The 23,747-nt window shown below is 41.0% G+C and overlaps 1 protein-coding gene across 2 annotated transcripts in view; it reads left to right on the plus strand.

The window, feature by feature from the left end:
• LOC134352591 (mitogen-activated protein kinase-binding protein 1-like) overlaps positions 1-23,747 on the plus strand; it is a 158,397-nt gene that overhangs the window by 86,043 nt on the left and 48,607 nt on the right. For both annotated transcript variants that reach the window (XR_010019413.1, XM_063059866.1), the window contains exons 15-21: positions 190-311; positions 1,736-1,811; positions 6,124-6,235; positions 7,546-7,609; positions 8,890-9,012; positions 15,730-15,845; positions 19,703-19,767. Coding sequence is in view for 1 of the 2 variants with exons in the window: in XM_063059866.1 (XP_062915936.1) it covers positions 190-311; positions 1,736-1,811; positions 6,124-6,235; positions 7,546-7,609; positions 8,890-9,012; positions 15,730-15,845; positions 19,703-19,767 (678 nt within the window). In the remaining variant the exon portion in view is untranslated. The remainder of the gene's footprint in view (positions 1-189; positions 312-1,735; positions 1,812-6,123; positions 6,236-7,545; positions 7,610-8,889; positions 9,013-15,729; positions 15,846-19,702; positions 19,768-23,747) is intronic.

Consider the following 23,747-nt stretch of genomic DNA (forward strand, 5'->3'; position numbering starts at 1 on the left):
ATAATGGACATTCAATAGGAGAATGGGAAATGATCACAGAGGTGTAAAACTCCTTATTGATCAACACATGAATTACTTGACTTTCTGGGAGACATGCCCTTTTCCTCTTTTTAATGTTTGTATCCATCAATATGTTAATGTTGTTTTGCTGAGTGTGGGTAGTATTTTCTTTAAATTTTCTTTTGACAGTCTGTGGATGGAGTTCTGTTTACAAGAACTCATCATGTTGTTGGAAAGACAACACTGTATGACATGGATGTTGATATCTCTCGGAAATATGCAACTATAGGCTGCCAGGACAGAAATATTAGGTAAGTTTCTTTCTTTCAGAGGGAATGGTCTTAATTTTTTTGTATGCTATTACATCAGGGTTCCCAATTCAGATGCTATAATTTAAATTCTCTTGAGAAGGTAAGGTTATAAAATGCATGTCATAGAAAGAGGTCATTTGTTTATTATGTCCATGTTGATCAAAAGTAGGTGCTATCCAACTTGTACCAACTGTCCAGATCTCGATCTGCAGGACATTAGGACATTCCTGTTCAAATACATCTAATATTAATGAAGGCTTCTGCCTCTGTCCCTCATCCAAGCAGTGAGTACAACACTGGCGAAAAGTATTTTCATTTCCTCGATCATTTGACAATCACTTTTAAATTTATGTTCCTTGGTTTTTGATCATTCAGCTAATTGGCATAGACCCTTCCTAATTCCCTTTTTGAGACCTCTCATTATCTTATTTGCCTCATGTTAAGTCTCCGTTTGGCTTCCATTATTGCAGACAAATACAGCTATTTTTCCTTGTAACCAGTCCAGACAACACCTTTGTAAATTTTCTGTGTACCTCTCCAGTGAAGTCACAATTCTTTTTTACCGCTGTACTCTTACTGTGACCTAACTAGCATGATAATTGTATTATCAACTCCTAGCGTTTATATTCTGGGATTGACTTACAAAAGAAAGCATCTTGTATGCTTTTATTGGCCACCTTAGTTTGCTTGTAATGCTTTTTAAGGATCTGTAGATGTATATTCCAAAGTCTGTCTGTTGCCAATATTGAATACCCTTGCCCTGTTGCACCTTCCCTGATGCATTACTCATACTTGTGTGCTAAAAATTTTATTTCCCACTTTGGCCAGCTGACCAAGTGATTTATAAGACCGTAAGACATAGGAGCCGAGTTAGGGCATTTGGCCTATCAAAACCACTGTGCTATTTAGTCATGGCTGAGTTATTTTCACTTTCAATTCCATACTCCTGCTTTCTCTGTGTAACTTTTGATACCCTGACTAATCAAGAACCTATTAACCTCCACTTTAAATATACCTAATGACTTGTCCTCCATAGCCATCTGTGGCAATGAATTCTACAGATTCACCACCTTCTGACTAAAGCAAATCCTTCTTTATTGTCAACCAAAAGATGAGCTTTGGTATCATTTGCAATCTTTATTATGCACTGTGTGCTACCTACAGGTAGGAAGGCAGAGATCTGCTGTCACATCCCAACTGAGCTTCCAGAAATCAATTCATTTTAGTATCTGAGCTGTGTACACCTTAAATTACCAGATATGTTAGTTCATTTTAACTAGGGTATTACTGTTACCAACATTCAAGCTCTCGAGCCATAGACTGTACCGGAAATACTGAGAATTAGGCTGATCTATGAGAGGAGAAAAGTAAGGAGGTACAAGAAAATTCATTTGTTTTTTTCCCTCTTCTTTTCAATTTTGCAGAATATATAACATCAGCAATGGAAAGCAAAAAAGATGCTTCAAAGGTTCACAGAGTGAAGATGGGATCCTTCTCAAAGTAATCTAAAATCATTTTCAGAATTTCTTCTATTATCAATGGGGAGCTGACTCTCCTGTGCATGGTTAATATGAGATGACAAAACCTCATACATGTCCTGACTTTGACATCTCACCAACAAAAGTTGAGACCAGGGAAAGGAGAGAACGTGGGACATGGAGCAGAGTTAGGCCTATCCCTGTACATCAAGTCTGCTGTGACATTCCATCATGGCTCATTATCCCTCTGAATCCCATTCTCCTGTTTTCTCCCTGTAACTTTTGATGCCCTGACTAATCAAGAACCTATCGAACTCCACTTTAAATATACTCAATAACTTGTCTTCCACAGCCATCTGTAGCAATGAATTCCATAGATTCATTACCCTGCGGCTAAAAAAAAATTCTCCTCATCTCTATTACAAATGGACGTCCCTGTATTCTGAGACTGTGACCTCTGGTGGTTGTAGGCTCATACACTAATGGAATCCAGACCTTTCAATATTGAATAGGTTTCAATGATTCATTTCTCTCCTCTCTCTCCTCCCCCCCCCCAAAAAAATTCTTCTAAACTCCAACAGGTACAGGCCCAGAGCCATCAAACACACCTCATGTTAACCCAGAATCATTCTCGTGAAGCTCTTCTAGACCTTTTACAATGCCAGCATACCTTTTAGATAAGGGGACCAAAACTGCTCACAATACTCCAATTATGGTCTGTGCAATGCCTTATAAACCCTCAGCATTACATACTTTCTCTTATTTTCTAATCCCCTCAAAATAAATGCTAACGTTGTATTTGCCTTCCTTACTACTGGCAGGATCATCTTTGGGAATCCTGCACAAGGACTCCCAAGTCTATTGGTTTTTAAAACTTCCTAATTTTCTACCTTCCCACTAATTTTTGCAATATTTTGCTTTTGTGCTGTCTCTGACTTCCCTTGTCGGCCACAGTTGCTTCATCCTCTCTTTAGAATTCCTTCATCTTTGGGATACATCTCTCCTGCGCCTTCCAAAGTGCTCCTAGAAACTCTAGCAGGGATGTCGTCATCCCTGCTAGTATCCCCTTCCAATCAACTTTGGCCTGCTCATCTCATGACTCTGTAATTCCCCTAACTCCATTTTAATACTAATACATCCATTTATATTAATACTAATACTTTATTGTCGCCAAACAATTGATACTAGAGTGTACAATCATCACAGCGATATTTGATTCTGTACTTCCTGCTCCCTGGATTACAAATCGATAGTAAATATTAAAAATTTAAATTATAAATCATAAATAGAAAATATGTTTATCTTCTCCCTATCAAACTGCAGGGTGAATTCTATCATATCATGATCACTGCCTCCCAAACTCCCTAATCAAATCTGATTCTTTACACCATGCCCAATCTAGACTTGCCTTTCCCCTACTGGGCTTAATGACAAGCTGGTCTAAAAAGCCACCTTGTAGGCACTTTACAAATTCCCTCTCTTAGGATGCACCACCAACCTGATTTTCTCTATTTACCTGCATAATGAAATCCCCCGTGACTATCATAACATTACCCTTTTTCTCTCTCCTGTTGTAATTTATAGCCCACTTCTTGGCTGATGTTTGGAGGCCTGTACATATCTCCCATCAGGGACTTTTTAACCCTTACAGTTTCTTAACTTTACCCACAAGGATTCTACACCTTTTGATCTTATGCCATCATTTTCTAAGGACTTGATTTGATTTTTCTTTTACCTACAGTCACCCCACCCCCTCTGCCTACCTGCCTGTCCTTTCGATACTGTCTGTATTCTTGGATTTTAGGCTTCCAGCTATGATCATCTTTTAGCAAGGTCTCAGTGATGTCCACAACGTCATGCCTATCAATCTCTAACTGCACTGCAAGATCATCTACTTGATTCCGTATACTGTGTGCATTCAAATGTATCACCTTCATTCCTGCATTCATCACCCTTTTTTGATTTTGCCCCCATGTTACATTTCAACTCATACACTGACTGCAATTTTGTCCAATCATCTGCCTGTCCTTCCTCACAAACTTACTACACTCTGCATATATTGTATACCAACTGCCCCATCCGAAGCCCCATCATTCTGTTCCCATCTCCCTGCCAAATCAGTTAAACCCTCCCCAACAGCTTTAGCAAACTTTCTTGCAAGGATATTGGTCCCCGTCAGGTTAAGGTGTAACCTGTTCTTTTTGTACAGGTCATACCACCCCAGAAGAGATCCCAATGACAAAGAAATCTGAAACCCTGCCCTTTGCACCAATCCTTCAGCCACGCATTCATCTGCCCAATTGTTCTATACCTACTGGTATGTGGTACAGACAGCAATCCAGAGTTTACTATTCTGGAGGTCCTTCTTTTCAGCTTTTTACCTAGTTCCCTAAATTCTCTCTTTAGGACCACCCCAATTTCTGTCCTATGGCGTTATACCAATATGTACCAAGACCTCAGGCTCCTCATCCTCCCCCTTACCCCCCCCCCCCAAAACAGTATCCAAAGCAGTTTACTTATTTTTGAGGGAATAACCACAGGGGTACTCTGCACCGGCTGCCTATTTCCTTTCCCTTTCCTGACACTTACACAGGTACTTGTGTCCTGCAACTTGGGGATGACTACCTCCCTGTAGTTCCTATCGAACACTTCCTCATTCTCCGATATGATCTGAAGGTCATCGAACTGCGGCTCCAGCTCCTTAACATGCTTGGTGCATTACGCACAGGTACATCATCAGGGAAAGTGGAAGTCTCCCAGACCTCCCACAAGACCCAATGCCCTGGATTTTGCATTCAGTGAAAGATGTTAATGGTTCCTTGCTTTCAGAATAAATAGAAATTAGCCTAGTTGGAAGTTGAGGGTATTGTTGAGAAGCATCAGTCACACTTAATCACAGCACCTTTGTAGATCTGCTGTCAATAAATGTGAGAGAAGATGGAAGAGCAAGGATGCTGACAGTCACGTTTGACAGATGTTCGTATTTAAAAGACCATTGCAAATACTAGAATATAAAAACAAGGATGTAAGGTTGAGGCCTCACTTGGAGTATTGTGAGCAGTTTTGGGCCCCTTATCTTAGAAAGGATGTGCTGACTCCGGGGAGGTTCTGAAGGAGGTTCACGAAAATGATTCCAGGATTGTCATATGTCTTGTTTGTCATATGAAGAGTGTTTGATGGCTCTGGGGCTGTATTCACTAGGATTCAGAAGAATGAGGAGTGACCTAATTGAAATCTAATGAATGGTGAAAAGGCCTTGATAGAGTGGATGTAGAGAAGATGTTTCCCATGCTGGGAGACTCTACGAACAGTAGACACAACCTCAAAGTAGAGGGGTATCCTTTTAGAACGGATAAGGAAGAATTTCTTTAGCCAGCGAGTGGTGAATCTGAAATTCTTTGCCACAGGCATCTGTGGAGGCCAAGGCTTTATGTATATTTAAGACCGAGGTTGATAGATTCTTGATTGGTCAGGACATGAAAGGGATACGGGGAGAAGGCAGGAGATTGAGGCTGAGAGGAAAAATGGATCCACCATGATGAAATGGTGGAGCAGACTTAATGGGCAAATTGCCTAATTATGCTTCTATCTTATGATCTTGTGGATTGTTCATTTTCTGCAGGAATGAGAGGAAAAGCCTGGGAATGTGGCTAACTAAATAATTTCCCAGAAAAACTTACGGTTTGGTGAAGGGGCACATATGCTTTCCTTTGTTTATATACATACTATCATATGATCCTTTCTCAATTATATGCGAGAAAACAACAAAGCAAAGTTTAGAAGAGCACAGATATTTTAAAGACCACCAAAGTTGTTCCTATGGTGTTTTGTGTATCCCAATGCTTTGCACTTCAATATATGATGTTGCTTGTCATCTTCAGAAATTTGCTTGTATTCCTGGGGTTCGAGATATTCCGTCATCTGGTTCCATGAACTACAGTTCTGTTCCTTGCCTCCATTCCCATCTATTTCAAAATAGAAAGTATGCTGAAGCAAGTGGACAACCCTTAAACCAAAGGGTGATATGGGCTGCCCTCTGCTGCCAGAATAATGAAAGCACTTGAATATAAGGGAATGAATAGAATGCTTATTGTTTTAGCAGCTTTAGAAAGATTTAAAATGAGCATTAAAAATAAACACGCAATTTCTTGATCAACAGCTAGGAAAATGGATTCAAGTCCCAGATTGTGCTGAATGATTGCTTCCTATGCAGTGAATTACTCATTTCTGTGATTTTTTTTTTCATACTATCTGCATTGTTACCAGTGACTCTTGAATTAATTTATTTGGTCTATGGTCTATTTTCCTAGAAGATTGTCTGTTTTCAATTTTAGGTTCAGATGGATCCTTCTGGAACATTCGTAGCAACTAGTTGTTCTGACAAGAATATTTCTATCTTTGACTTCTACACTGGAGAATGTGTAGCCAGTATGTTTGGACATTCAGGTAGTTAAGCTTATAAGCAGTTGACAACTTGTATTCTGTCGTACTAAATTTGCTTTCATTCCTTGAGCCACATATTTTGTTTTTTTCCTCTTGTGAGATATCTGGTGATCTTGTGCATTCTTGTTTGAATTGTTTGAGGTTTGAGTACACAGAGCAAGTCTAAGCTGAACTTGTCAATTGGAAATTATTTCCATTTACTCAGCTGTATCTTTTTTGTAAATATGGATTTTTTAAAAAACATATGGGATTGTATAATGTCTCAATGAAAAGAATTTATGATTTAAAAGAATAAATGTGACTAAATTTGACTGGTACAAATGTAAACAATTGCAATCAAAATTTTTAGCATGGAATTTTTACAACAAATACAAAACCACCAAAAAAAAACATGGTTATGTGGTCCCACAAGCCTACTCTGTCATTCAATATGAGCATGGCTACCCCAGTTCCTGTGTCCTCCTACAATTAGTGAAAACCCATCTCAATCTCTGTCCTGTAATCTCTCTTTCGCATCTTGTGTTTCAATAATATAAAATTACTTGTCATTGTAAATGGCAAAGAATACAGATCCATCTACTTTAACGGTCAATTAACTCAGGTTTTTCTGTCTAAGCTGCTGACTGTGTTCAGCATTCTCTTTCCAGGTTTCCAGCAACCTGTCGTGTTCTGTATCGCCAGCATTACTTTCTTTTCACTAATGTTCCCTTTTATTTCTCTCGGTTTACGTTTCTAGACAGATCAGCTGCGATTCAGCATTCCTTCACATCACCCCACCTTCATTTTGCTCAGTTGACAGTACCAAGATTCATATCATTCAGTTAGTTTCTATCTAGTCACAAAACCCTTTTGTCTTATTGATCCCTCCCCTTCTCTGCAACTTCAAACCTTCTTTTTGCTTTATCTTGGATGTGATGAAAAGTTACCAGTCTAAACTGTTGATTGTTTCATTGAACCCAGATGTTGCCTGATCCCCTGGGTATTTATTTTTCAAATTTCTAGTACCTGCATTATTTTTATTTTTTTTTTTTTTGTTCTTTGCTTTTTAGCTGCTGAAACATACCAGAATTTCAAAGCTGTGATGGAATTTAGTTTCTATCCTTATTGCATGTTCATCTGGAGAGTAGGGGAGGGGGGCATAGGTGTTTAGAGTTGACAGGTAACTAGTTTTGTGCTGAAATTCACATCAAGTATTTTGCCTTCCCTGAAAACAGTTTTATTGCCTTGAATTGTACATTCCCCAGTTACAGAATATTGCATATAGCTTGCAAATCACACAATATTTCAAATTAACTTTTATCCTTCTGTTTTAGAAATTGTAACTGGCATGAAATTTACTCATGATTGCAAATATCTGATAACAGTATCAGGAGACAGGTAAATACTTTCTGCCAAATCTGCTCATTGTGATGTAAATAGAATTATTGAAAGGCCTTATTTTGTAAGCCAGCACCATACGTGTAACTAATTGTCACTAAAAAGACTGTCATGTTGTACTTTTTTGATTATGAAACATTGCCCCATCTATTTATTGATTAAATCTGTGTATCGCATTATATTGTAAATATAAGTGGTGGTAGAGAATTGCTTCTCTGAGTGGAGGCCTGTGACTAGTGGTGTGCCACAAGGGTCAGTGCTGGGTCCATTGTTATTTGTCATCTATATCAATGATCTGGATGATAATGTGGTAAATTGGATCAGCAAGTTTGCTGATGATACAAAGACTGGAGGTGTAGTAGACAGTGAGGAAGGTTTTCAGAGCCTGCAGAGGGACTTGGACCAGCTGGAAAAATGGGCTGAAAAATGGCAGATGGAGTTTAATACTGACAAGTGTGAGGTATTGCACGTTGGAAGGACAAACCAACGTAGAACATACAGGGTTAATGGTAAGGCACTGAGGAGTGCAGTGGAACAGAGGGATCTGGGAATACAGATACAAAATTCCCTAAAAGTGTCGTCACAGGTAGATAGGGTCGTATAAAAAGAGCTTTTGGTACATTGGCCTTTATTAATCGAAGTATGGAATGTTATGATGAGGTTGTATAAGGCATTGGTGAGGCCGAATCTGGAGTATTGTGTTCAGTTTTGGTTACCAAATTACAGGAAGGATATAAATAAGGTTGAAAGAGTGCAGAGAAGGTTTACAAGGATGTTGCCGGGACTTGAGAAACTGAGTTACAGAGAAAGGTTGAATAGGTTAGGACTTTATTCCCTGGAGCGTAGAAGAATGAGGGGAGATTTGATAGAGGTATATAAAATTCTGATGGGTATAGATAGAGTGAATGCAGCAGGCTTTTTCCACTGAGGCAAGAGGAGAAAAAAAACCAGAGGACATGGGTTAAGGGTGAGGGGGGGATAAGTTTAAAGGGAACATTAGAGGGGACTTCTTCACGCAGAGAGTGGTGGGAGTATGGAATGAGCTGCCAGACGAGGTGGTAAATGCGGGTTCTTTTTTAACATTTAAGAATAAATTGGACAGATACATGGATGGCAGGTGTATGGAGAGATATGGTCCGTGTGCAGGTCAGTGGGACTAGGCAGAAAATGGTTCGGCACAGGCAAGAAGGGCCAAAGGGCCTGTTTCTGTGCTGTAGTTTCTATGGTTCTATGGTTCTAAATATATTTTCAGAATTCTAAACTTTATTTAAAATCCACAGTTGCATTTTCATATGGCACTTGGACCCTGAGTTGACAGCATGCATGAGGCGTCGTCTATTTCAAATTAAACAGATTGCTAAAAAGGACAAGACAGTTGGGACCAAGTTTCCTGCACCTATAAGGTATGTTCAAAATTAAAACTGTAAGCTTGCAAAGTGCTTCAGAAAGTCAGATGGATTTCAAGTATTTTTATTCTTGGAGATTGCAAAATTTGATCAAATACTTGTGTGTGGATGGCAATATAGTATTGTGCTAATACTATATTGAACATTAATTTAAATGCACAACATTAGGCCCCTGTAATTTGTAACTTTTAGTCTCTCGTGGTGACGTACAGGAACAGGCCCTTTGGAACACAATGTACAGAGAAAATTTACCAGGATGTTGTTGGGACTAGTGGATCAAAGTTGTAAGAGTAGGTTAGAACTTTATTCCCCAGAATGTAAAAGGTTGAGAGGACGTTTGATAAGACATCTACGAAATTGAGGGGTATAGATAAGAGTAAATGCAAGCAGGCTTTTTCCACTGTGGTTGGGTGAGACTGCAATTAGAGGTCATGGGTTTAGGGAGAAAGGTAAAATATTTAAAGGGAACATGAGAGGAAACTTCTTCGCTCAGAGTGTGGAACAAGCTACCGGCACAAGTGATGGATGCAGGGTCGATTTCAACATTTAGGTGAAGTTTGGGTAGGTACATGGATGGGAGGGTTATGGAGGGCTATGGTGCAGGTCGATGGGACAGGCAGTTTAAGTGGTTCTGTATGGACTAGATGGACCGGGAGGCCCGTTTCTGTGCTGTAGTTTTCTATGACTCTAATAATGTGCTGAACTAAGTAAATTAGTAACTAAACTAATCCCTTATGCCTACACAATATCCATATCCTTCCATTTTCCTTACTTTCTTGAAAGTACCTAATGTTTCCACCTCTACCACCACCCCAGGCATCACATTCCAGGCACCCACCACTCTGTTTTAAAAAAAAAACAACACACTTGCCCCTCACATCTCCTTTGAAATTGCCTCCTCACCTTAAATGCATCCCTCTGGTATTAGACAATTCAACCCTGGGAAAAGATACTGTCTTGTCTGCTCTACCTATGCCTCTCATAATCTTATAAACTTCTATCAGATCTCATCTCAGCCTCTGTCACTCTAGAGAAAGTAACCCAATTGTGTCCAACCTCTCATTATAGTCAATGCCTTCTAATCCATACAGCATCCTGATAAACCTCTTCTGCACCCTCTTCAAAGCCACAACATCCTTCCTCTAATGGGTGACCTGAACTGTATGCAATACTCCAAATACAGGCGAACTAGTATTTTATAAAGTTGCAACATAACTTCCTGACTTTTGAACTCAGTGCCCAGACTAATAAAGATGAACATGCCTTATGCTGCCCTAACCACCTTTCCATCTTCTGTAGCTGCTGTTAGGGAGCTATGAACTTGAACCCCAAGATCCATAAGACATCGGAGCAGAATTAGGCCATTTGGTCCATCGAGTGTGCTCCGCCATTCAGTCATGGCTAAAAATCCCTTCTCCCCCCAGCCCCAGCTCCTGGCCTTCTCCCCGTAATGTTTGATGCCATGTCCAATCAAGAACCTATCAAGAATCTCTCCCTTAAATACACCCAATGAACTGGCCTCCACAGCTGCATGTGGCAACAAGTTCCACAAACTTGCCACCCTTTGGCTATAAAGAAATTTCTCCACATCGCCCTTTCAAAACAGAGCTCCTCTATCCTGAGGCTGTGCCCCCTTGTCCTAGACTCTCCCCTTCTCTGTCTAGGCCTATCAACATTCAAAAGGTTTCAGTGAGATCCCCGCCTCATCCTTCTGACCCCTAAATGAGGAGTGATGTGTGTTCTTATGTCTTCCCCTTCCTGAAATCCACAATTAAGTTGATGGCCATGTACTGTGAAATAAAATTGGTGTTACTTATGAAACCTTTGGAGTTGTGGACCTTTCCACAAATTCCTTCAGTGATGCTAACTCTAGCTTGGGGAGATGACATAAGAAATGGGACCAGAACCAGACTATTTGGCCTATTGAATCTGCTCCACCATTTCATCATGACTGATCCATTTTTCCTCTCGGCCCCAATCCCTTGCTTCCCATCCTCTCTCTCCCCCCCCCCCCATATCCTTTCATGCCCCCAACCAATCGAGAATCTACCAACCTCTGCCTTAAATATACATAAAGACTTGGTCTCCACAACTTCCTGTGGTAACAATTTCCACAGATTTACCACTCTCTGGTTAAAGAAATTCCTCCATCTCCATTCTAAAAGGATACCCCTCTAATTTGAGGCTGTGTCCTCTGGTCATAGACTCTCCCACCATAGGAACCATCCCTTCCACATTCGCCTGTCAAGGCCTTTCATCATCCAACACACATAAAAGTTGCTGGTGAATGCAGCAGGTAAGGCAGCATCTATAGGAAGACGTTTCGGGCCGAGACCCTTCATCAGGACTAACTGAAAGAGGAGCTAGTAAGAGATTTGAAAGTGGGAGGGGGAGGGGGAGATCCAAAATGATAGAAGACAAGAGGGGGAGGGATGGAGCCAACAGCTGGACAATTGATTGGCAAAAGGGATATGAGAGGATCATGGGACAGGAGGCATAGGGAGAAAGAAAGGTAGGGGGGAGCCCAGAGGATGGGCAAGGAGTATAGTGAGAGGGACAGAGGGAGAAAAAGAAATATATAATAAATGAATAACAGATGGGGTACGAGGGGGAGGTGGGCATTAACGGAAGTTAGAGAAGTCAATGTTCATGTCATCAGGTTGGAGGCTACCCAGACAGAATATAAGGTGTTGTTCCTCCAACCTGAGTGTGGCTTCATCTTTACAGTAGAGGAAAGACTACTGTGGATAGACATATCAGAATGGGAATGGGACATGGAATTAAAATGTGTGGCCACTAGGAGATCCTGCTTTCTCTGGCAGACAGAGCATAGGCGTTCAGCAAAACGGACTCCCAGTCTGTGTCGGGTCTCGCCAATATATAGGAGGCTGCAGCAGGAGCACCAGACACAATATATCACCCCAGCGGACTCACAGGTGAAGTGTCGCCTCACCTGGAAGGACTGTCTGGGGCCCTGAATGGTGGTGAGGGAGGAAGTGTAAGGGCATGTGTCGCACCTGTTCTGCTTACAAGGGTAAGTGCCAGGAGGGAGATCAGTGGGGAGGGATGGGGGGGACGAATGGACAGGGGAGTCGCGTAGGGAGCAATCCCTGTGGAAAGCAGAGGGGGTGGGGGAGGGAAAGATGTGCTTAGTGGTGGGATCCCGTTGGAGGTGGTGGAAGTTACGGAGAATTATATGTGGGACCCAGAGGCTGGTGGGGTGGTAGGTGAGGACAAGGGGAATCCTATTCCTAGTGGGGTGGCGGGAGGATGTGTCCGGTGCTCCCAATGCGGCCCCGTATATATTAGTGAGACCCGACGCAGACTGGGAGACCATTTTGCTGAACACCTACGCTCTGTCCGCCAGAGAAAGCAAGATTTCCCAGGGGCCACACATTTTAATTCCACGTCCCATTCCCATTCTGATATGTCTATTCACGGCCTCCTCTACTATAAAGATGAAGCCACACTCAGGTTGGAGGAACAACACCTTATATTCTGTCTGGGTAGCCTCCAACCTGATGGCATGGACATCGACGACTCTAACTTCTGCTAATGCCCCACCTCCCCCTCATACCCCATCCGTTATTTATTTATTTATTTATTTATTTATTATTTTATGTAATCTTTTTCTCTCTCTCCTTTTTCTCCCTCTGTCCTTCTCACTATACTCCTGGCCCATCCTCTGGGCTTCACCTCCCCCACTTTCTTTCTCCCTAGGCCTCCCGTCCTATGATCCTCTCATGTCCCTTTGTCAAACAACTGTCCAGCTCTTGGCTCCATCCCTCCCCCTCCTGTCTTCTCCTATCATTTTGGATCTACCCCTCCCCCTCCCACTTTCAAATCTCTTACTAGCTCCTCTTTCAGTTAGTCCTGACGAAGGGTCTTGGCCTGAAACATCGACTGTACCTCTTCCTAGAGATGCTGCCTGGCCTGCTGCGTTCACCAGCAACTTTTATGTGTGTTGCTTGAAATTCCAGCATCTGCGGATTTCCTCGTGTTTGCCTTTTCATCATTCAATAGGTTTCAATTAGGTCACCCCTAATTCTTCTGAATCCTAGTGAATACAGGCCCAGGGCCATTTCATATGACAAACAGTTTGATCCTGGAGTAATTTTTGTGAACCCTCTATGGTTTCAACACATCCTTTCTAAGATGAGGGACCCAAATCTGCTCTCAACACCAGTTGAGAACTCACCAGTGCTTTATAAAGTCTCAGCATTACATACTTGCTTTTATATTCTAGTCCTCTTGAAATGAGTGATGACGTTGCATTTGCCTTCCTCATCACAGATTTGACTTGCAAATTAACCTTCAGGGAATCCTGCACAATGACTTCCAAATCCCTTTGCACCTCAGATATTTGTATTTTCTGTCCACTTAGAAAATAACCCTTTCATTTCTTCTACCAAAGTGCATGACCATACACTTTCCAACACTGTATTCCATCTGCCACTTCTTTGCCCATTCTCCTAATCTGTCCAAGACCTTCTGTACTCTATTTCCTCAAAATTACCTGCTCTTCTACCTATCTTTGTATCGTCTGCAAACTTTTCCATCATCCAAATCATTGATTGTATAATGTAAAAAGTTTTGGTCCCAACACAGACCCCTGTAGAAGACCGCTAAACACCAGCAGCCAACCAGAAAAGGCTCCCTCTACTCCCGCTCTGCCTCCTGCCAATCAGCCATATCCATGCTAGAATCTTTCCTGTAATACCATTGGCTTTAGCTTGTTAAGCAGCCTCATATGTGGTACTTTGTCAAAGGCATTCTGAAAATCCAAGTACACAACATCAACCAAATCTCCTTTATCTGTTCTGCTTGTTAATTCTTCAAAGAATTCCAACAGATCTGTCAGGCAAAATTCTCTCTTATGGAAACCATGCTGACTATGGCCTATTTTATCATGTGCTTCCAAGTACTCCAAAACCACATCCTTAGCAATTGACTCCAACATCATTCCAACTTCTAAGGTCAGTCTAACTGGCCTACAATTTACTTTCTTCTGCCTCCCTTCCTTCTTGAAGAGTAGTGACATTTACAATTTTCCAGTCTTCTGGAACCATTCCAGAATCTAGTGATTCTTGAAAGATCATTATTAATGCCCCCACAATCTCTTCAGCCACCTCTTTCAGAACTCTGGGGTGAACACCATTTGGTCTAGGTGACTTATCCACCTTCAGACCTTTCAGTTTCTCAAGAACTTTCTCTCTAGTAATGAGAGCTTCACACACTTCATGCCCCCTGACTTCTGGAACTTCCACCATGCTGCATGTGGCTTCTGCAGTGAAGACTAATGCAAAATACCTAACCAGTTTGTTCACCATTTCCTTCTCCCCTATTACTACCTCTCCAGTGGTCCAATATCCACTCTCACCTCTCTTTTATACTTTATATATCTGAAGAAACTTCAGGTATCCGGCTTAATATTATTGGCTAGCTTACTTTCATAATCCATCTTTACCACCTTAACGACCATTTAGTTGCCTTCTGTTGGTTTTTAAAAGCTTACCAATCCTCTAAATTGCCACTAATTTTTTTTGCTCTATTATATGCCCTCTCTTTGACTTTTTATGTTGGCTTTTACTTCTCTTGTTAGTCACGGTTGTGTCATCTTTCCTTTAGAATACTTCCTTCTCTTTGGGATATCCTCTGCCTTCTGAATTGCTTCCAGAAATTCCATCCATTGCTGCTCTGCCTTCATTCCTGCCAGTGTTCTTTTCCAATCAATTCTGACCAACTCCTCTCTCGTGCCTCTGTAATTTCCTTTACTCCACTAGAATACCGATACATCTGACTTTAGCTTCTCTTTCTCAAATTTCAGGGTGAATTTGAATTGAATTGACTTTATTTGTTACATCCTTCACGTACATGAGGAGTAAAAATTATTAAGTTATATCTCCGTCTGAATGTGCAAATTATTGTAATTTGTAATAGTATGTACAGTAAGATGCGCAACAGAACAGTCAATGTAGCTTAGAAACACAATTGTGTCAGCATGAATTAATCAGTTTGATGGCCTGGTGGAAGGTTTGATCATTTGCACCTAAGGGTTCTTTTACATCAATCTCTCTATAATCAGTTCTGGTTCATTGCACAACACCGTATCCAGATTAGCTGGTTCCCTAGTGAGCTCAACCACAAGCTGCTCTTAAAAGCCATCTCATAGGCATTCTAGAAATTCTCAGTCTTGGAATCCTGCACCAACCTGATTTTCCCAGTCTACCTGCATATTGACATCCCCCATGACAACTGTAACATTGCCCTTTTGGCATGCATTTTCTATCTCCCTTTGTAACTTGTAGACCACATCCTTGCCACTGTTTGGGGGTCTGTATACAACTCCCTTCAGGGACTATTTACCCTTGTAGTTCCTTAGCTCTCTCCACAACGATTCAACACCTATGTCACCACTTTCTAATAATTTAATTTCATTATTTACCAACAGAGCTATACTACCCCGCCTGCCTTCCAGCCTATCCTTTTAATGTATACTTTCGGATATTAAGCTCTCAGCTATAATCTTCTTTCAGCTACAAGTTCATTGACCTAATTCCATATTTTGTGTGCATTTAAACATAACACCTTTAAGGCTATACTCACTTTTTTCAATTTTATCCGCTTTTGCATTGCAACTTGTCTTCAATATTTGTTCAATAAGGTGAAAAAATTTCACCTTCAATATTTGTTAACTCTTCTGCATTAATTTAGAAGGGAGACCTTCATGGTACAAAAGTTAACTTCAGGTGATCAAGAGGATGATATGAGTGAGGAAGATGGAGATGACGGGTCATTCCAAACTCCTGTGAAAGACCACGTGGACAGAGGTAGGAAGAGATTTGTGTGTACTGTGAAGTGTATTAAAAATGAATACAAGGCCTCCCTGGGTAAGAGTGTTCCATTACTGAGGAATATGTGTAAATTGAACTGTTTGTAAGTCAGCACTGAACTGTGTGGGAGAGGCTGCTCAGCGGTCTCAACTCTGCTTGGTTCGATGCAGCTCTCAATTGTTGTGGCTTGGTGGGAGACAGAGAGAAGCTGTGTGGAACTGCTCCAGCAGCAGATGCCTGAAACTCTACAGCAACTGGCAAATCCATTCTACCAGTCTCCCTAAAGCTCCTTCTTATGTACAGGGTGTGCATAAATTGGGTGATTGTAACCTGAAGAGGACTTGTATGGAGATGAATTTTAAAAAAAAAATATGGTGTCTGTCTTTACTACAAAGCTTATCCAGAAATACCGTGAACCATGGGTGCAGTGCAGGTGAATGTTAACAAAGAAACTTGTATTATTGTGGGGGGGGGGGAAATACTGGAAACTATATGATATCCATGTGATATCAAGACACCAATGAAGAGAGTGAACCCTCACAAGGCAGAAGGTCCCGATGGAGTACCTGGTAAGGCTCTGAAAACCTGTGCCAACTAACTAGTGGAAGTATTCAAGGACACTTTCAACCTCTCACTGCTATGGGTGGACGTTCCCACTTGCTTCAAAAAGGCAATAGTTATACCAGTGCCTAAGAAGAAGAATAAAGTGGGCTGCCTTAATGACTATTGCCTGGTAGCACTCACATCAACAGGGATGAACTGCTTTGAGAGGTTGGTAATGACTAGTCTGAACTCCTGTCTCAGCAAGGACTTGGACCCATTGCAATTTGCCTATTGCCACAATTGGTCAATGGCAGACGCAATCACAATGGTTCTCCACACAGCTTTAGACCACCTGGACAACACAAAAACCTATGTCAGGATGCTGTTCATCGACTATAGCTCAGCATTTAATACCATCATTGCCACAATCCTGATTGAGAAGTTGCAGAACCTGGGCCTCTACCTCCCTGTGCAATTGGATCCTCAACTTCCTAACCGGAAGCCACAATCTGTGCAGATTGGTGACAAGGTATCCTTGCTGACGATCAACCCTGGTGCACCTCAGTGGTGTGTGCTTAGCCCACTGCTCTACTCTCTATATACACATGACTGTGTGGCTAGGCATAGCTCAAATACCATCTATAAATTTGCTGACAATACATCCATTATTGGTAGAATCTCAGGTGGTGATGAGAGGGCGTACAGGAGTGAGATATGCCAACTAGTGGAGTGGTGCCGCAGCAACAACCTGGCACTCACCGTCAGTAAGATGAAAGAGCTGATTGTGGACTTCAGGAAGGGTAAGACGAAGGAACACATTCCAATCCTCATAGAGGGACCAGAAGTAGAGAGTGAGCAGCTTCAAGTTCCTGGGTGTCAAGAACTCTGAAGATCCAACCTGGTCCCAAAATATTGATGTAGTTATAAAGAAGGCAAGACAGCAGCTATACTTTATTAGGAGTTTGAAGAGATTTATATGTCAACAAATACACTCAAAAACTTCTATAGTTGTACTATGGAGAGCATTCTGACAGGCTACATCACTGTCTGGTATGGAGGGGCAACTGCACAGGACCGAAAGAAGCCGCAGAAAGTTGTAAGTCTAGTCAGCTCCATGTTGGGTACTAGCCTACAAAGTGAGAGCGGTGTCTCAGAAAGACAGCGTCCATTATTAAGGACCTCTAGCATCCAGGGCATGTCCTTTTCTCACAGTTACCATCAGGTAGGAGATACAGAAGCCTGTAGGCTCACACTTAGCAATTCAGGAACAGCTTCTTCCCCTTTGCCATTGGATTCCTAAATGGACATTAAATCTTTAGACACTTCCTCACTTTTTTTAATATACAGTATTGCTATTTTTTGCACGTTTTAAATTATTCAATTTACATAATAGATTTGCTTTTTTTTTCTCTCTGCTAGATTACGTATTGAACTGCTTCTGCTGAGTTAACAAATTTCACGTCACATACCGGTGATAATAAACCTGATTCTGATTCTGACCAATTAATTCTGCTCATATTTACAAGAAGAAAAATCATGTTTAACCAATCTATTGGAGTACTTTGAGAAGGTACTTTGCTGAGAGGGAACCAGTAGATGTGATCTGTTTGGATTTTCAGAAGGCTTTCAGTGAGTTTGCATAGAGCTGATTGAATAATATTCGAGCATATACAGCACGTAACTCAGTGGCTTGAGTGGTTAGGAATAAATGGGTCCTCTTTGGTTGACATGTCTTGTGATGAGAAACTGTATTGGTTGGTTTTCTCATCCCAGCAGATATGGGAATCAAATTTAATACATTTTCAGTTCACTAATGACAAAGCAATGTGGGAAATCAAGTAGTGATGAGAATGTAGAGGCTTCAAGCAGATAAACCTAGTAAGTAGACAACCATGTTGATTGAGTACTATTTAGGAAAATTAGGTAATCTTTTTTCAGTGGAGAAATGAAAAAGCTGACTTTTTCTAAAATGGTGAAGGGGTGCGGGGATAATGTTGAAGGAGGTGTGGGAATATTTGTAAATAGGTTACTAAGAACTAATGTGTGGGTGTAGCAAGCAATTTGAGATGAAGTACAATTTTGGTTTTCTGCCCTGCACAGCAGTACGATTTGAGTACAATAGTAAAGATATTTTCCTACGATTATACAGTGCTCAGAAAAGGCTATGCCTGAGGTACTACAATCTTGGTCTATTTATAAAAATATATATATAGTTGCCAAAGGAAGGTTGAAGTTCAGATTCATTAGGCTGGTGCCTGAGGTGGTGAGTTTGTCATACAAGCAGCATATTAGTAGGTTAGTCCTTTATTATTCTCCAGAATTTAGAAGAATAATTTGTGATCTCACTAAAATATCAAAAATATGTATATAGATTTTGAATATGGGGAGGATGTAAATGTAGAAACAGCTCTGAACTGAGGAAACAAAATTCTTTGTTCCAATACGTGGCCTTTGGAATTCTCTACTCCAGAAAGCAATGAAGATTCAATCATTGGTTTCATTCGGAAGAAAGATCAAAATGTGGCACAAATAAATGATATGAGAATAGTCGTGTTGACTCATTGAATGGCAGAGTTGACTTGAAGGACTGAATGTTTTACTCTTGGACCGACCTTTTTTTGATCCTGCCAAGGTATCAAATAGGCCTTAAGTTGAGCTTACGCTTTTGTTAGTGTACTGTTGCAACACTTTTTTTTAAAGTGTGGATTTTGTTTAAGTTAAACTGTGTTATTTGCTCCTTTCATAAAATTTCCCAAAATCAACTAGCAATCTTTTTCATAAATATGGTATAAAAGAAAATGTGTTGCCAAATAAGTTTGCTTACTGACTTGCTACCCATTACACTGCTGGTGTTAGGGCAGCGATGATGGTCATCCTTCTCTGTCTGTACATGTCCACACTCGGATGTAGATGGATTCTTCATTGCTAGTTACATAACAATTTTGTTTGACCAGTTAGAGTTGTTAGCCCTGAGCTGAATCCCTGAACCTGGAGGACCAGAGGACCACACTTGGTCTGGCCTCTACCCTTTGATCTGTTTGGCATGGGTGACACTACCAAGATCCAAATCATAAAACTCTGACTCTAGCTAGAATAGCTCTCTGGATCATTGAGACACGCAAGCTTCCAAACCCCGATAAGGCTGGAGGCAGTTAAGTTTAGGAAAGATATTAACTTGAGCTTGCACAAAATGCATTTTATTCTCATTCTGTACAAAATCTTAAGGAAAGAATCCAGGAAATTATTATTTTTCATTTTGTGGAACAAACAGAACTAATCTTATCTCTCTACACAAACCTTTAATATTGCAGGTAAGGCTGAAGGTGATGTATTCCTGTTGACTAATGGGAAACTTCCAATGTGGGCAAAGAGATTGGTGAGTATTTTGGGAGGAATAGAATACTTTGTTGTGAAAACAATTTCTAAATTTAACTGTGAAATGTCATTTTATAATATCTTCATTGTTACTTTGCCCTTCTCTATAGATAGTTGTTCTGTATATAAATCTGCAGGTGGCATTCATCATGTTCAAGTTCGGGGTGAGATAATAAATGGGATTAGACATTGTCTTTGCAGGAAAAGCCAGAGATAGATGGTAGTAGATGGTTGCTTCTGTGACTGGAGGCCTGACTAGAGGAGTGCAGCAGGGACTGGTGCTGGGTCTGCTGTTGTTTATCATCCAGCTTGTTGATATAAAGTTCAAAGTACATTTATTATCAAAGTATGTATACATCATTCAGCCTTGAGATTCATCTCCTTACAGGCAACCACAAAAGAAAAAGCCCCCAAAAAAAACCCATAGAAAAGACTCAAACACCCAATGTGCAGAGAGAGAAAAAAGAAACACATTGTGCAGAGAGAAAAAAGAAACACATTGTGCAAACAATAAAAGTAAGCAAATAGCATTTAGAATGAAAGTGAGTCCTCAGACATGAAGCCTGGAGCAGGCTTACAGGCTGAACCTCATTCAGCGCAGAGCAGAGTAAGTATCACGGAGCCCGCAGTCACGATGCTTGGGGCAGGCCTCAGCATCAGTGCAGCACAGAGCAGGGTCAGTGTCATGGAGCAGTGAGCTTCTGGTCCCAACACCCTGGCTTTTCAATCCATCTAGCCCAGCATTTAAAATGTCCAAACATTGGGTTGTTCCTTATTCTAAGACCTGATCCTGATAGAGATAACAATGTGGTGAATTGGATCAGCAAGATGACACCAGGATTCAGGATGTAGTGGACAGTGAGGAAGGCTATCAAAACTTGCAGCAGGATCTGGACCAGCAGGCAAATTGGGCTGAAAAATGGCAGGTGGAATTTAATTCAGACAAGTGAGAGGTGTTGCACTTTAGGAGGACCAACCAGGGTAGGACTTGTACAGTGAGTAGTAGGGCATTGAGGAGTGAGATAGAATAGAGGGATCTGAGAATACAGATTTATAATTCCTTAAGTGGTGTCACAGGTAGATGGGATCATAAAAAGAGCTTGTGGCATATTGGCCTTCATAAATCAAAGTATTGAGTGCAGGACAAGGGATGTTATGTTGAAGTTGTACAAGATATTGATGAGACCTAATTTGGAGTATTATCTGCAGTTTTGGTCACCTACCTAGGGAAAGATATCAATAGGATTGAAAGTGCAGAGGAAATTTACAAGAAGGACCTGAGTTATACAGAAAGATTGAATAGGTTAGGACTTTATTCCTTAGAGCATAGAAGAATAAGGGGAGATTTGATACAGGTATACAGAATTTTGAGGGGTATAGATAGCAGGCGTTGTCTACGGAAGTTGGCTGAGACTAGAATTGGAGATTATGGGTAAAGGGTGAAATGTTTCAGGAGAACGAGGGGGAACTTCTTCAATCAGAAGGTGGTGAGAGTGTGTATGAAACAAGATGCCATGCAAGTGGTGGATTGCAACATTTTAGAGAAATTTGGATAGGTACATGGATGGAAGGATATGGAGGGCTATGGTCCGTATGCCGGTGGGTGGGACGAGGTAGATTAATAGTTTAGCACAGTCTAGATGGATGGAAGGGTCAGTTTCTGTTCTATAGTTTTATGACTAAATGAAGTTTATATTTTGTTAATATTTTGAGAATTTTAAATGCAAGTGTATTTAAAATGGTAAAATGTTGCCTGCCAGTATCAATTAGTTAAGTAATGCACTAGCTATATCGGACCCTGGTCAGACCCCACTTGGAGTACTGTGCTCAGTTCTGGTCGCCTCACTACAGGAAGGATGTGTAAGCCATAGAAAGGGTGCAGAGGAGATTTACAAGGATGTTGCCTGGGTGTGGGAGCATGCCTTATGAGAATAGGCTGAGTGAACTCAGCCTTTTCTTCTTGGAGTGGTGGAGGATGAGAGGTGATGTGATAGAGGTGTATAAGATAATGAGAGGTATTGATCGTGTGGATCGTCAGAGGCTTTTTCCTTGGGCTGAAATGGATAACACAAGAGGGCACAGTTTTAAGGTGCTTGGAAGTAGGTACAGAGGAGATGAGAGGGGTGAGTTTTTTTTACACAGAGTGGTGAGTGTGTGGAATGGGCTACCAGCGACAGCGGTGGAGGTGGATACGATAGGGTCTTTTAAGAGACTTCTGGATAGGTACATGGAGCTTAGAAAAATAGAGGGCTATGGGTAATCCTAGGTAATTTCTAAAATAAGTACATGTTTGGCACAGCATTGTGGGCCGTAGGGCTTGTATTATGCTGTAGGTTTTCTATGTCTCTAACTGGTTTGGAATTTTGATCTTGAATTTCAGAATATTTACAGTGGTGGTAGGAAGTTTATGAACTCTGTAGAAATTTCTTCATTTCTGCATAAATATGACCTAAAATGTGATCAGATCTTCATGCAAGTTCTAAAACTAGATAAGGAGAACTCAATTAAATAAATAACACAAAAAAATTATACTTTTTCATTTATTTATTGAGAAAAATGATCTGATATTACATATATTTGTTGGAAAAAGTATGTGAATCTTTTGTTTTCAGTAACTGGTGTGACCCCCTTGTACAGCATTAACTTCAACCAAACATTTACGATAACTGTTGATCAGTCTTGCACATAAGCTTGGAAGAATTTTAGACCATTCCTTCTTTCAAAACTGCTTCGACTCTGGGATGTTGGTGAGCTTTCTTGCATGAACTGCTTGTTTCAGGTTCTTTCGCAACATTTCTATAGGAGTTCAGTAGTCTCACGGCCTGGGGACAAAGCTGTTTCACATCTTAACAATCTTTGTCCTAATGCTACGGTACCTCCTGCCTGATGGTAGGGGGTCAACAAAGATTGAGAGATGGATGGGAGGGATCCTTGATAATGCTAAGGGCCCTGCACTACTTTTTTTTTTACATGCCCCTATTATTTGTTCTGGAGTTTTAGAAAAACACTTGGAGGAACTCAGCAGTGACATCTGTGGAGGGAGATAAACAGGTGACTTATGAGTTGTAATCTTTCATCTGGATTCCAGATGTTTCTGCACCTTAATACACAGTTGTTCCTCATTTTTCCAGCTGTGACATAGTAAAGCTGCTGCTTCCTTTACAGGTGCTACCCAACCTGAATATTTCCAACATTTTCCATTTCTGATTTCAGTTGGTCAATAAAGAGCTGAAGGAAATTGGCATGAATATATTAAAACGTATTCAAAAATTTAATAAAGCTAGATTCCAGCAAACCCCTGGAAATTAACGTGAACCCTAAGGTTTGGAAAGAGAGTGATGGCAGTTAACACTTTGCAAAATGTATAACTTTAAAGCATTCCGAAATGAAGACATCAAAGGTTTCAAAGGTATATTTAATGTCAGAGAAATGTATACAACATACATCCTGAAATGCTTTTTCTTTGCAACCATCCGCAAAAAGAGGAGTGCCCCAAAGAATGGACGACAGTTAAATGTTAGAATCCCAAAGTTCCCCCACCCCACCAGCTCCCTCCCTCCCATTTTAATGACGTTAAAAGTCTGTTACAATGCTTTTTCTTTTCAAGCTCTATGCCCAAAGATCTCGGGTCTCTGGGTACACAGCTGTATATATTCCGACTCCCCTGACGACACACAGATCTTCTGCAGTGACACCAACCTTCGATCCACCTGTCTCCTGAGCCCTGAGATTCTAGGCCTCCAAAGTCTAGTCGAACTCTTGGGCTGACCCCTTGATGTGCTGAGCAATGGCCAGTTGTGAAACCCGAGAGCAGGTCCCATTCCTGCAAAGAACTGCAGACAGCGTGTAACTCTAGGTCAGGGCCTTCAAAAGGGAAAAATAGATATATTAAAGATGGAAATAGAGCTGTTTCCAAAGATGCAAGCAAAGGAGTCGCCATTTGCTCCACTCCTCGAAGATTGAAACAATGGATAAGGTTTT

Source organism: Mobula hypostoma, chromosome 10 (assembly GCF_963921235.1).
Source record: "Mobula hypostoma chromosome 10, sMobHyp1.1, whole genome shotgun sequence".
NCBI classification, from domain to species: domain Eukaryota; kingdom Metazoa; phylum Chordata; class Chondrichthyes; order Myliobatiformes; family Myliobatidae; genus Mobula; species Mobula hypostoma.